Raw genomic sequence first — 14,250 nt, 5'->3', positions numbered from 1 at the left:
TGCTTAGCTTATTCCCAGATGGTTTGAAGGAAGTTCTGGCCAAACCTCTGACAGGAGGAAAAATGTGGAACAGTGGAGCAGCTCTTCATCCTTGCAGGAGTTCTGGAGGGGTCAAATAGACAAGTCAACTTTCTATTGACTTTGGATTGATGGCATATCACTTGAATGCAACCGTGGAGTTTGGTGTGGGCGTTGCGTGAGTTTTGAAAGTGCAAAGTCATGCTGCTGGTGCACTGAAACAGTTAGATCAGATCGAATGAATCACATACAGACTGTGCAAAAGTTTTAGGGAGCTTCAGATGTTTCACAAAGAAACATTTGTTTTGTCAGACATCAAAGTGTCTTGGGAATTTGCTAGGCATACAGCCTCTGGCATGAAATATCTAAAAATAATCCCAACATACAGCTTGAAAAGAACTGTCTTCATGGACAAGAGGAGCAAGGAATCCTCACTCCCTCCCCCGCTCTGTAAAAGTAATTAAGTGGTAAAAAGGCCGGAGGGCATCTTGCCACCTGTACTTCAAACTGTAGTTACAACATTAAAATCCTTCCTCAGTACAAGAGCTGGATGGAAAACAAAGACAGGTGTTGGGAGACTCCTGCTGCTCCAGTGGTAATTTCGTCTCTTGGTTGGCGTTGTGTGACTAACTTGATGGGAGCCGCTCTGAGGACGAGGGCATCCGGAGGCTTGTTTGGCCGTTCGTTGGTTTCTTAATTGGTGGTGTTTTTCCTTGTTTTTGCTGCCTTTTCCCCACTGTGAAAGGCACTAGAGAGTGGAGGATGGTGGGCCTCAGGTTACAGCTACACAGGAATCATTTCACGTTCAATATTCAAAGCATACACACACATTTTCTTGCAAACACTATTGTAATAGGATCTTATTTGTTCAGACTATTAAGATGTCTTTATCAGAGAGAAACAGAGGTCTCCTTCAGGCAAGGCCATTCATAACTTTTATAAAATAGCTCAGTTAAAGTCAAGGCAGATACGCTTGTGTTTGCGATAAGATCCCAATGCCGCCTCTCCGTGCTTTTGACTCCAGTTATGTTCGGATTTACAGACAGCGCATTTAAGCAAAAATCTACACTTTACAAATACTCCAGTGTTAATCTGATTTATCGTCAACTGCGCATGAGCTCTCTGGCACCACACAACATTTGAGCTCCGCTTATTCTAGCTCTGATATGACACAGGCATTAAAGTGGAATTTCACACATGATCTGTGCTCCCTTCCCTGGCAGCAAGCACTTTCCAATCATACACTTGGGCTAACAGGAATGGAGTTGAACTTTTACATTCTGTGGAGTCCTCCTCTGGTCACTGCCTTCTTTGGTCACAGTATTGGATATGCAGAGCCATTTGTGAAGTGTGTTGAGGCAGCAAAATTGTTTGGATTTGTGTTGGAATAAAAGTGCATGGAAATAGGAAGAACCATACATTCTTGCGATGTTGCAAAGTTGCAAAAACCCAAAACAAGACACATATGTTTTGAAGTGTGCGCGTGTCTAAAGAATGCTCCTAAACCCTGATTCATATCTCCGTATACCACGTCTTGATAGGAAAATGCTGCATTACGCCCCCAAAAAAATGAGGAAATCCAACCGGAATTCGCTGTTTGTATGAGTCAATTTGGGAAGTGTGGTGTTTTCTGAAAAATTGTATAATGTTACTGTGCACGAGAATTTAGTGGGTGAGGATGCAAAAAACAAAAACGTCACGCAATTAGCAAGATGCTAAGTTTTCTTGTTTCTTGACGAGGCTGTGGCACACAATGGCTGCACTGTTAGGAGGAATACCACGGATTTCACAGGTTTTTTCCTTCCTAAACACCAAACCTATTTACAGAATAAATGAGTAAAAACATAGAAAGGTGCTTTTGTAAATCCCTTATTCGTATTCCTTTACACACACCCCCCCTTCTTTTTTTTATATAGACAGACGCCAACCGTAAATGTCAAACCTTGATGTGTGGAACTGCTCTGTAACTCTCTGTGAAAAATATTCAATACACTTTTGCTCCGTGAAAATATCTCTTTCACAGCTTCCTGGCTTATCAGGAACCTTCAGCCAAAAGGGACAAATCACACACACACACACACACGCACACACACTTTTTTTTTTTTTTTTTGAAAGAGCAACTGAAGCCAAGGACACTTTGCTTGCTTCCCCCCACTTTTCCATTGAAGATTGATTCACATGGATTACATAGACTGGTGATATGCTTTGAAAGAGACTTCTAATAATACCTTGAAGCGACCCGATGCAGCATGTGCCTGCATGGACGCCGATCAATGCGATGACCTTTTTTTTCTTCACCTCTCACCAACGATGTCTCTCATTCCTCCTTTGTCCGTATTTCCCCAGTCTTTCTACTTGGTCGCTCCTGTCATCCGTCTCTATTTGGTCAGTCTGGTTTCCCTAACACCCTGTCAAGACTCCTGACGTCATCGCCCTGTTGTCTTGTTTGTCCTTTTCCCAAAGGGTTTTGATATCTGGGTTTGAATGTGGTTAATGACCTTTATCCTCTGTTCCCGGTTGCTGCATTTTCCATCTTTTCCCATTGAATATCCTCAGGCCTGTATTTTATCCACCCTTACCAGAATGGCAGGCTTTCGTGCCATCAGATGAGCTTCCAGTACAGATCACTTGTTTGGGTTGCAGGCTATTCTCAGTTACTCTTTGTGCAGATACCAATGAAAACGTGTGCTATATATTTATTGCACTGTGCAAACAAAATATTCATGGTTTAGCAGCAAGACGTCAGGACATTTGCAACAACAGAAAACAGGGTTTTTAAGTGAGACGAGAGGATATCTGTAGTCGTGCTGTGTCTTTTAAATGGGACATTTATTGTTTTTCTGGGGGAAAAAACGGTTTCCTTTTTCGCATGACATTGGTAAATTTGTGGCAACATCTCCAGGTGTTTTTTTTTTTTTTTTTTAACTTTGACACATTTGCAGCCGTTGTCCTTTCAACAAAGTCGGATGTTTTTTGCAAGATGACAGGGACATTTGCAGTCACTGGTCCGCCCAGAAACCCACTGCTATGTGTTTTTTATCGAGACAATGAGAGTTTCCAGTTGTTTTTTTGGGCAACGAAACCAGATGTTTTTAACAAGGCGTTGACACATTTGCTGTCATTTTTATTTATTCATGTATTTATTTGTATTTGAATCCAAACCATATGCGATAGCTTGTGTTGCTATTCAGGACCAGGATATCGCAAGAATAAATGCAAATACATATTTTTGTATGACGTTATACTTGAATTTCTTGTGAATACGTTGTGGTTTGATGTCCTCCTAAATAGCATTTTTGCACGGTTCTTCAGGCAGTTCATGAGGACCCTCAACGTACAGGACAATGTCATTAAAAACTTGGACTTATAAGTCCTCTGCTACACTCGATGCTGTGCAATAGATTTAAAAAAAAAAAAAGAAGCTTGTGCACTTATTGTGTAATCTCTAAAAATCCTGTTATTTCAGTGGATTTTCATTTCCTGGCTGAGGTGTTTGACGACAGTAAGAGGATAAAACCAGAGTTTCCACCCGACAGTGTCCTAAGAAAACCCTACAAAAGCAACTGATGCCACCTTATTTAAATTTAATTACCACCGCAGACTTTGTAGTCTTTTTTAGACATTTAACAAGTGAATTTGGTTAATTTTGTCATATTGGCTCCTCATGAATTTGACCTTCTGTTATTGCTCAGATGAAGTATTCAGGGAACTACAGTTTCATTATCCACACCGAGCAGCCAGGATGAGAAAGGATTGAGTGGTGGAAAGAGTAACCGCAGACTATTGTCACTAGATTTCCCACGTTGCCTGGCTGCTACAGAGCTCGGCCTCTTTGGATGCTGCCCTCAAAATGCTGTGAGTTGCTCCAGCTGTGCAGAGGCAGATAATCTCACTTCCTCATATGTTCAATACATCCACACGGGACAAAATAAACCTCAGGCCCCATTGAAGGTTGCAATCGTATCTTAAAGCGGGTATACTCTATATTTGCTTTTTGAAGTGCGACTCTGCTGATTGTTTTCCACACGGCGACTTTCCTTTTCCTTTTATGCGCCATGTGTCTCTGAGCAGAAACTGAACATCAGTGCTTATACAAAGCCATACACAATTTATTTGTTAGTTTATAATACAGGCATGTGGACACATACAGTATGACGTTCAAAAATCTACTTGATGTCCAAGTCGAGAAATGAAAGGTCAGGGTTCCTTAAAACTTGGGATTGGCGGTTTTGTCAGGGAGTGCAAGATGCAGAAATGCGATCTTGAGAAACTGGAGTCGCAGGTTCCAAGGGTTATCAGACAAATATTTGAAAAAGAACAAAAAAAACTTGGCAAAAATATTGTCCACACATTTTACCGGCCACTACAGTAACCTGCTGGATGGCGTTGCGTGGTGACTCCGCAAAACTCAGTTCAACTCGTTTTCTGATGATCCTTCATTTTTTGAAATGAAACAGCCCCCCAGTAAAAGCCTGCTTTCCACAAAGCTCTGTGAATATGTGAAAGTCCATTAGAAGTCCATTCCTTCCTATGAGAACCTCCCTGACTTCTGAAACTCTGCGAAACGCCTCCCTCCCTCCCCCTTTTTTTTTTTTTTTTTAATTATTGGTCCACAATATTTCCAGTGGGCACTGTGAAAAAAGAAAACTTTCTCCACAGAGTTCAGATCGACCGTGGAAACTTAACGAGCTCACCCAAGCTAAACAGGCTACAAGTGAGGTAAATAACAAGCCTTCGCTATCCCTGCGGCTGTCTCTGAGGTGGTGTTCAGCACGTGCAGGAGTTGAGAAGCGGGCTAAACTAGCCTCTAACCCTTGGCTGAGGTTTCTGTCACCCTCAAGGGATGTTCTCTGTGTATTTATAAAAGTACACACACCAGACATCTGTATGAGGCGTAACACTAAAGTCGATATGAATGCAGCACTTATGAGTAATAATGAATTGGTAGTAAAAGGTTTTCTGCCAGAAAGATTTAGGAGGCAATGTGATGAACAGCTATGAGAAACTAGTTTGTGGCCAAAACCCAAAGATTTTCTAACTCTTATTTTGATGCAGGGAGACAGAAGCTTGTAGGATTGAATTGCCTGAGGCTGAGCTGCTGCTTAATTTTAACTTTAAGACGACGCAGCAGGAAGCGACTGTACCTGCGGGAACAGTTCAGGTTAAATGTTGCAATATTCCGTTCTGACATTTGTGTCAAACCCTGTATTGCACGCAGATGTGTCTGCTCTGCAGGGGGGGAGGGGACCTGCCAACTGCTGCTTAACCATGAAACGGGGAGAGAGGGTTTTTTTTTTCATTTAAGAAATTACACGCTACACTGATTATACACTGTATTTAAAACATTCTCTTTCAACTCGGGCAAGCCTCACTTCAAATTATTAATGAATATTCTGAATAAGCAAATTGCTTGTGTATGTCGCAATACTTTCTAGTATATTTCTTCCTTTACAAGCGAGGTGGGTTGATATTATGTACCACCACCTATTACTTTCCACGAGCTCCTTACAAAAACATGTCAAACCGCATCCCTCGCTATGCATTATTCAGACAAACTCTTCATATGTATCCCCCTGCCTATCTGAATGGCAATCAGAGGGGAGGTGATCAATATTCCAGCTATTTCCTACAAAGGTTATGTGCAGGATGGCTGCTGTGAGAGAGGCTTGTTTTTCTGTGTGCTGCTCCCTGTTCTAAATTATACTGACACAGTAGGAAGGCAGCATTCAGGTTTACTTGAAAACCTCTCGTCTTCATAGCAGGTGACCCACCACCTTGTCCTTTGTCCTTCTTCCTGTTTTGCCCACACTGTGCATATTTGATATTTTTATATTTATGTGTAGTTTTTTATTATGAGGCAACACACGTCATTAGCCCACTTCCCACCCCCCCCCCCGCCAAAAAAAAGAAACCCATGGTATTTCTGTCTTTTACAAACGAGGGTCCTTTTTGTCTTATTGTTCTTTTTTTTCTTCTTTTTTTTTTTTACACATTTCCATTCAGTGCAATTACTCATGATGTAGTTCTCTTTTTCTGTTTCTCCCTCTTGCACAGATCTGTACAAATATATGAACACAAACTAGGCGGGGACGCGGATGAAAGGCCATTAATTCTTGTTTGGAGTTCTCAGAGTCCCCCCCCCAAAAAAAGAGGAAAAAAAAAAGATGAATCAATATTAATGTCCAATCCCTGTTGTGTGCCACATTTGTTGTTGTTGTTAGTTGTTTTTTTTTTTTTGTTCATCTTCAGCAGAGAACGTATTTGGGGAACTGTTTCTATATTTGTGCGACAGATCAGGGACAGCGAGGGATGAGGGGAAGTTTCTTCTCAGCGAGTAGAAACAAAGTGCCTCACCTGCTGCTCCGGGGTTGCTTCTGTGCAGCTTTGACCCTAATCATAAGGAGAAAAGGTGTACAGCTCACGTTAATAACAGCTTCGTTCGTTGTTTAAGCAGAATGAACCATTTAGTAACGCTCTTCGTGCACCAAGGAACATGTACCCTGTAAGTAGCACCTCACCTGAACCTCACCCTGTCCGTCTTTGCTGTGCCCTGTCATGTTCACATGAACATCAGTAGTTAATGATTAAGAGACTGTTAACTAACACTTGTTAAGCAGGAGCTAACCGTTAATGTACGCTTATGTAAGAGGGAAGACGATAAATTGAGGTTTATTGTAAACTGTGAAATTTTAAGAATGATCTGTCAATTTTACAAAGGTATTTACGGCCTGCGAAAGATGGTTACAACACACAGTGATACTTTGTTCCTGATATTTTCATGTGTAAATGAATAATACACCTTAAAGAATGGCATGATTTGTGTATTGAATGTTGTTGATTATAGGATACGGCTACGTGGATGAAAACCATGTACAAGAAAGTGCAAAGTCACAGCTTAGAGCCTCTTGAATTGAGCAATTTGTCAAAGTGGTGTGACAGAATAATTGCTCATTGCAATACACTGATGTTGAATCACAAGAAAGTTTGACCCGCCTCCAGGATGCGCAGCAGGCTTCTTTGCATTCAGGTTAGATTGCACAGAAATGAGGTACTCTGTCAAAGATATTCCTAGATCGAAAAAAAAGGTTAGGTATGATCTTTATTGGAAATGCACAGGAAACAAGAAAGTTTTAAGCCTTTATTCAACTGAGAAGATCTCAGGTATCAGAAAGCTTTTAGTTTTGATCCTGGAAGCTGAGTAAACCTGTCCCAGATGACCTGAGGGCTCTTGATGCTTCCTGGTGGAAATTAGGAATGTTACTTTCCCTGCATAAACAACTGTAGTTGACTTTTCCGTGCAACAATAATGAGATTGCACGGAAGACTCCTCCAGCTTTCACTCATTAAAACCACCACTACTCCCAGAACATCAGCCTCTTTAACCCTGCAGCTGAGATCCAGTGTTTTAGTCTCATTTCATTCTATTAAATTGTCAGTGTGCGAGTCTTGGGTGTCTATTTGGTCATCAGTTATAGTCAGCTCCTCCTCCTTTCTTCTCCCTTTGCTCTCCTCTGAGCAGCGTCAATGGAAGCTGAACCAATTTTTTAGAAGCCTCAGAAAGTCAATTATGAGAATAGTTCTCTTTGCCACAGGAGGCAGAAACTTAGAAAATATTCTTTTCCTTGGACCTCTATTGATATATTTTATTTAGACCTCAGTCAGATGTGGAAATTGATGGTCTGAAGAAAAGAGATCTAAAAGAATAGAGAACTATAACTAACTGCTGGGTCCCGGATCAGGCGGTGCAGAGATGACGGAGGAAGTGTTGACTCGGTGTCAGGAGACCATCCACAGGAATCCCTCTTACTTATTCATGCAGCAGCCGGATATCGGGGACTCTCCCTGCCTCATTATGCAGTGTTTATTTACAGAAGCTTTTGAGTTCACACTCCTTCATTTAGACGCCTCTCGTGTCGTCCTGAATTCCTCTCGCAACAAACAACAACAATAATAACAAAAAAATAACCTTCCGGCAAGACAGCTTGAAGAGTTGATCTGCTGCTGATGATGAAATCGACTTTTAAGTCCGTTTTGGACAAAATGTCTGCTAAATGATGTAATGTCATGTAAGTTTGTGTCACTGGAAGGGAAGGATGCCTGAAGTGAACTTTGCATTTATTTATCTGTTCCTGCACCGGTTTGAGTGAATCTTCTGTGGATTCAAAGAGCGGAAATCGAAATATCTTGGCACACATAAAAAAATGGGCTTTTCGTTTGATTCTTTTTTTTTTAATAGTCCATTTATTTTAGGTTTAATAAAGGGAAGCGTCGGATTCATGATGACGGCGTACTGTTGGAGGGTTCGTTTATCAGGCTTCAGCTAATAAGGAGTTAATGACATGATGAAGTCTTTATTTCAGAAAAACAGAACAAGTTTTTACAAGTGAATGAAATACACCTCTGAAACAACCCAGTGAACCCAGGAAAAGAGAGAATGTATACGTAGACATTCACAGTACTGGTGCACAGACCGCACAAATTATTAAAATTTTGCACAAGTGCTGCTCTTGCATAATTATTTAATTTGAAAGCTGATTGAGATTCCACACAGGTATTTGTATACCACCGTGTAGACCTCCTCGGTGCAAAGGTCAACCCCCCCAACCCCCTGTGGCGCCGGCTTGCAGATGGAACCTATTTTCATAATGCTACCTTGCTCTGTTGCTATTCCAGAACCGTACAAAAAAAAAGAGAGAAGAGGCCGGTCTCTTCAGTGGAGCTCGACCACGTTGACCTGTGGCATGAAATTAAGAAGCCGAGGCTCATTGAGCAGCCCAGCGGATGGAGGCAGGAGGATAATAAATCCATGGAGAAAGAGCGAGGGAGGTTACGAGGGAGAGGGCTGCTGCTGCTGCTGGTAGTGAATGTGGTAGCCCACGCAGCCTCAGGGGTACTCTGGATCCCTTTTAATAGCATTTCTATTTTCACCGGCTTCTTTTTCAACAGCATTCATTGAAGAGCGCGCATGCACACACGCACACACAGACAAAAACACTCCGGTATATATTGTCAGGACTCTCTGGAAGTAAAGGGATTCACCGAGGACACGGAAATGAGGGCTCCCTTCAAGGATGAGGAACTCTTTCTCTTAGCATGGAGCTCGTATTAGAAACAGAACTTCTTCTGAACACGCCACAAATACCTCACTTTTCATTAAAAGTGTTGTAGTTTCCTCTAAAAAAAATAAACAAAAAAAAAACTGCAGAGAGCCGGCGAATATTTACAGCGGCGTGACAGTAAATCAAACGCAACAGATCTCAACATCCCCTAAATTTGTCTTGTATCGGCGCTCGTGTGTATCAGCGATGATGGGACTGCTAGTTTAAATTCACAGTTGGCAGGGATGTCATGCAATCCGACGCAATGCTGGTGCAAGGGGAACACTTTTCTGAAGGCTTTTCACAACACACACACACAAACACACACGTCATGGATTGCTGCTTATGTAATCATCTGTTCTGTGTTGCTGAGGTCTGACAGGCTGGTAATTAAGACATTAGGAAGCGTTTTGGAAAGGGTAGGATGTTCAGATGGGGAAAAAAAAGACAAGAATTTAATGCTTTTATGGGTATAAAATGCTTGAAAAATGTCCATTCCAATACACGTAGAATGAAATTTGCAAAGTTGCACACTTGTACACTTGTTCCTGGATGTAGCTGCTTTCACGTGCACAAATCACGGCGCAATACTATCACGATACAATATCATGAGATAACAATTTTAGATTCTGGATAAATTGTGAGGAAAAAACAGGATGTATTGTATCAATTTTTATCGCACATCTCTCCATCAAAGAGTGAAAAATGTTGCCACTGTCTTAAAGTAGATGACGAAGTTTTTATAGTTGGTTATTTTCATTCCTCTCTCATTAATAGACTGTCAAATCAGGCAGATTTCTTGTGTTTCACTCAACCCAAAATCCTGGTGTAATTATAATCAAATCAGATTGCTGACAGTTTATTTGCCATCTGTTGTTTCTGACTGTCTCTCTCTCTCTATCTCTCTCTCTCTGTCTTCTGCAGGGTTTTGAGGACTCAGTCCCTTGAATGGTATTACAACAATGTGAAGAGTCGCTTCAAACGTTTCGGCAGCGCCAAGGTTTTGAAGACTCTCTACAGGAAGCACATTATAGAGCGAGGAGCGCTCTCTGAGCTCCCAGGTAACTCCGGCCTCTCTTTAATGAGCCGTGCGCGGCTCTCTGTTATTCTGCCAGCCTTTCGGCGGTTATTTTTTTTCATCCACCTCTCAGAACTTGGTTTGAGATGCGGGGTTGCGGTCGGACATGAGGATGAGATGGTGCTCTCTTGATTCGTTATGAAGCTGCTTTGTCGGACGATCACTCACTCTGCTCGCTCAAACACACGCACGCCTGCATTTCTCGCCTTTGAAATGATGAAGTTATCTTTTTTAGCTTTGATTCACTTTTTATCACATTTCGAATTGAGTCGCCCACGTTCTCCCCCGGCTGAGATTATATTTTAATACTTATGCTGTCACACCTGTGAATGTAATTCTGCTGGTGTGTGTTTTCCCAGCGGGCCCGTCCTGACACTTTAATCCAGAGCTCAAGCCACTTTGTGTCTTTTGTACTGGACAGCAGCAGCAGCAGCATCGCCAACACCCACCCACCCGACCACCACCTCTCTCCCTCCCCTCCAGATAACATTGTTTTGACCCGGCGACAATATGATCGCTCTGCTTCTGCGGCTGGCTACAGGGCATTATTTCAACCCCCAGTACACAGGATTAAAGGGATTGAAGAGAGCACAGAGGGGATAAACCAGGTCAGACTTGAGGCGCAACTGGACGGGGAATGTTTAGGAATTGATAGAGACCACAACTCAGTCAGGGCGTGATTTAGTGTACGTCTGGGTGATGCAGACAAGTTCTATCTGGCAAAAGTGGCAGCAGTGTTTCCGTGGAAAGCCACTGGTGAAAGCTGACTGATCTTGACATGCTAAAAATAGTTGGCTCGTTGGTGACCTACAAATATGTTGGTCAGAAAGAAGCTTATGTTGCCTTATAACATGGTATTCCAGCTCACTTCAGCTCCGTATTGTCCTGAGTGTGTTATTTATTACAGCAGTGAAAGCGTTTGAAACATTTACAACAAGCCAAAGAACCCTGGGTAGAACTTCTACTTCCCTCAGTGTTTTCCTGGACTATTTACTTGTCTTACATCATCCGGGGAGACCAAGAGGGATTATTGATGCTCCACCTCCGATGAGCCGGAAACATTTATACAGCTTCCAACTCTCTGACACTCACATTCCACTGACTGGCTCTCTGAATAATGGTATTATGTTGCTTTTGTGCGTCTGGAAATGAAATCTTCTGTCCGATATTGTTAGTTTAACAAGGAAACATCAGATTATTGACGAGCAAAGATAAGTATTCCTAAGACTTTTGTTGCCTCCCCCCCCCCCCCCCCCTCCACCCACTTCTTGAGACTGAGAGAACGTTTTCTTTGACTAAGATAAGATTAGAAGGAACTAAAAGTTGATTCAATAAAAAAAAATAAAAAATGAAAGTGACAACTGAATTTTAGGAAAATTTATGAAAACTTTTTTTTTTTTTTACATACGACTAATAACAAGGAATAATTTAAAAAGACAAATTAACACCAAACTATCTGGCATCACTGTTTTCAGGTTTAAAGTAGTGTTTTATCCCACCTAAGTGGAGGGGAATGCTGGTTGGATGGTAAATAAAAGGACGCACGCACATGTTTTCACAACTCTGCAACTGCGCGATGGAATTTATCAAGATTAAAGCGGGGCAGAATATCACCATCTTTTATTCCAGTGAGTTAATCGGCACCAGCCCTGCAAAGTTACAAAGATGTTGGTTATCAACAAAGTGGTGTTGCACCATCTTGCCTGCTCTGCTTTGCTCCGAGTGAGAGAAAAAATTGAGTTTTTATTATGTTGTTTTATAGAGAAACTCCGCCAGGGTCGCTGCTCGTAGAGCAAATAGAAAATCAGCAGCGGGAATGTAAAACACTGCGTGAAGGTTTTTCTCATCCATGTTGGAAGTATTCGCTGCTTTTATATGTGCCCCAGTAAAAAAAAAAAGAAAAAACCCTGTTTTATTTCTTTATTCATCACCAAGGGGCTCGTAATGGTAAAATCAATTATAGCCGGTGTGAAATGGCCGCTGACATGACAGTCAGAGAGGGAGAGAGAGAGGGAGAGAGAGAGACGTGACTGCGTGTCCCCAGAGAGAACGTGTGACCTTCAAAACCAACCGGTAGAGGAAAAACGGGGGAGAGAGATTTGTACTTTCATGCTTATCATCATCTCCTTGGGAAGGAGCAAAGGCTTCTGTGTGACCTGCAACGAGTACGAGCCTCTGTTCTGTCTGGGTTTGTGTTTTTTTGTGTGTGTCTTCTTGTGTTGTGAGGGACATAAATCTGCTTTACACAGTCACATTTTTTGGGACTTGTTTTTTTTTTCCCGTTCAGGGACAAAAGACGAATGCCAGTCATTTAATTTTTAAAGTGCATACTTTGTTTTGAGATTAAAGTTGCTTTATAATCATGTAAGTGTTGGCTGTTGGAAGACAAAGGGTTACATCAAGATAAGCTAGTGTTGTATACTCCAGGAGCGTGTGGAATTAGGGAGTACTGCTCATTCGCAGGGTTCTCACCTGTCTGTTCACAGTGTAATACGGGTCTTAGGTTCAGTTTAGGTCTAAGAGCAAGCGTTGAATCACAGACTGATAGGATGGGATTTTGTAGAACTTGTAGAATTTTTCATGTTATGTCAGACTTATACCTGCAGTACACCTGTGAGCCACATGAGGGAGCTTGTTGTTTTTCTACGGCACGATCTGCCATCATTCTGCCAAGTTTCTGCAGCTGGACACGAGAGATAGACACTAAAAAAACCTGACTTTCACGAACGCGTCAGAAAGTCTAGAAAATGCCTGTATTGTTTTAAAGAGGAGATCGAAGGTAATAAGAGAGACTGTTTAGCTTTGCCGAAATGCGCTTAAGTTGTTTTCAGTATCATATAATGAACACGCGATTTGTACAAAAAGTTCATATCTCTATGGACCAGCGTGGTTTATATTTTAAAGATAAAAAGGAAGTGACTGTAAAATGGTATAGGAAGGTTAATTCAAGCAGAAATTGGCTCTATTTTATGATTTATGACTACTATGAAGCAGGATGTGAGAGTTTGTCATAGTTAAAGTAATGTCAACACAATTCTACATGTGAACATTTTTCACAAGTAAAACAAGTTTTTCAGAGCTGCCGTATTAAACCACATCAAGAAAAATGATATGGGCGAAGTAAAGGGGATTTAAAAGGAGAATCAGTTTGTGAATTTATTTATTTTTTCCCAGTCTTCATCCAAGCATCTCATTAAGTGTATTGGCAGATACTGAGCACTCATGCAGGGGGGCTATGAAAGTTGAAATTGATGCCTTTGACAGAAGGAGAGCATGAAATGAAACAAATAAATGAGCCGGCAGTTGTGTTTGCTGATACATTCATCTATCTGAACGCTGTTGCATTAAATACTCATAGCCTCCAGAGCGCGAGGGGCTTTGTGTCAACACAAACTGTTAAATGTGACAGAAACGTCGTAGATTCCTGGAAGGTAGAGAAGTGGTCAAATTAGATATTCTGTATGAACTGATATCAGGACGTGTGTCTAAACACAATCACTTGGGATGTTTCCTTTCAATAAGAGTTAGGATCATGCAGTTTAAAGGAACGTTTGTTTGCTTTTTTTGTTTTGGGGGGAGATTTGCTCCAGTTCAGTGAGACAAAAAACCAAACCAAAACAAAAAAAAACAACCTTCCAGTGTCCCGTACTGTTCAGTATCAGGCTCCTGCCAGCCGTCAGTCGGCTTAGTCCAACACAAAGACAGGAATCCGGAGGGAGCAGCTAGCCTTGGCTCTGCTCGATCCAGATCCGGCCTAGTGCTGGACAGCTGAACAGCAACAGAGGAGCTCCCACAGGAACTGTGTTTCATTATCTTTGGACAGAGTCAAGCTCCTTTGTCCCCTGTAATTCTGGACTTTATGGTTAAGAGAATGGACGTGGACGTCACGATCGAGAATTTTTAGGAGTGTTTACCCATTTTTATTTTTGTTCTTTCAAAAGAATCTTTCCATGGGAATTAAATGAAATTGCATATTTATTTGCCAAAGAGTTGGATCATCTCCTTGGGAATTAAGTAATGGGAATAAGTGAGAATTAACAGGACTAGATAATATCT

General features: G+C 41.6%; 1 protein-coding gene across 15 annotated transcripts in view; it reads left to right on the top strand.

Moving 5' to 3' along the window:
• myripb (myosin VIIA and Rab interacting protein b) overlaps nt 1-14,250 on the top strand; it is a 136,991-nt gene that overhangs the window by 96,127 nt on the left and 26,614 nt on the right. For all 15 annotated transcript variants that reach the window (XM_086191237.1, XM_086191228.1, XM_086191233.1 and 12 more), the window contains one exon: nt 10,041-10,177. In XM_086191237.1, the coding sequence (XP_086047363.1) occupies nt 10,041-10,177 (137 nt within the window). The remainder of the gene's footprint in view (nt 1-10,040; nt 10,178-14,250) is intronic.

Source organism: Aulostomus chinensis, chromosome 21 (genome assembly GCF_037954235.1).
Source record: "Aulostomus chinensis isolate RoL2024-O1b breed Wild chromosome 21, RoL_Achi_v1.0, whole genome shotgun sequence".
NCBI lineage: Eukaryota > Metazoa > Chordata > Actinopteri > Syngnathiformes > Aulostomidae > Aulostomus > Aulostomus chinensis.
The sequence above is the reverse complement of the archived record's forward strand: the minus strand, read 5'-3'. Positions and strand labels throughout refer to the sequence as shown.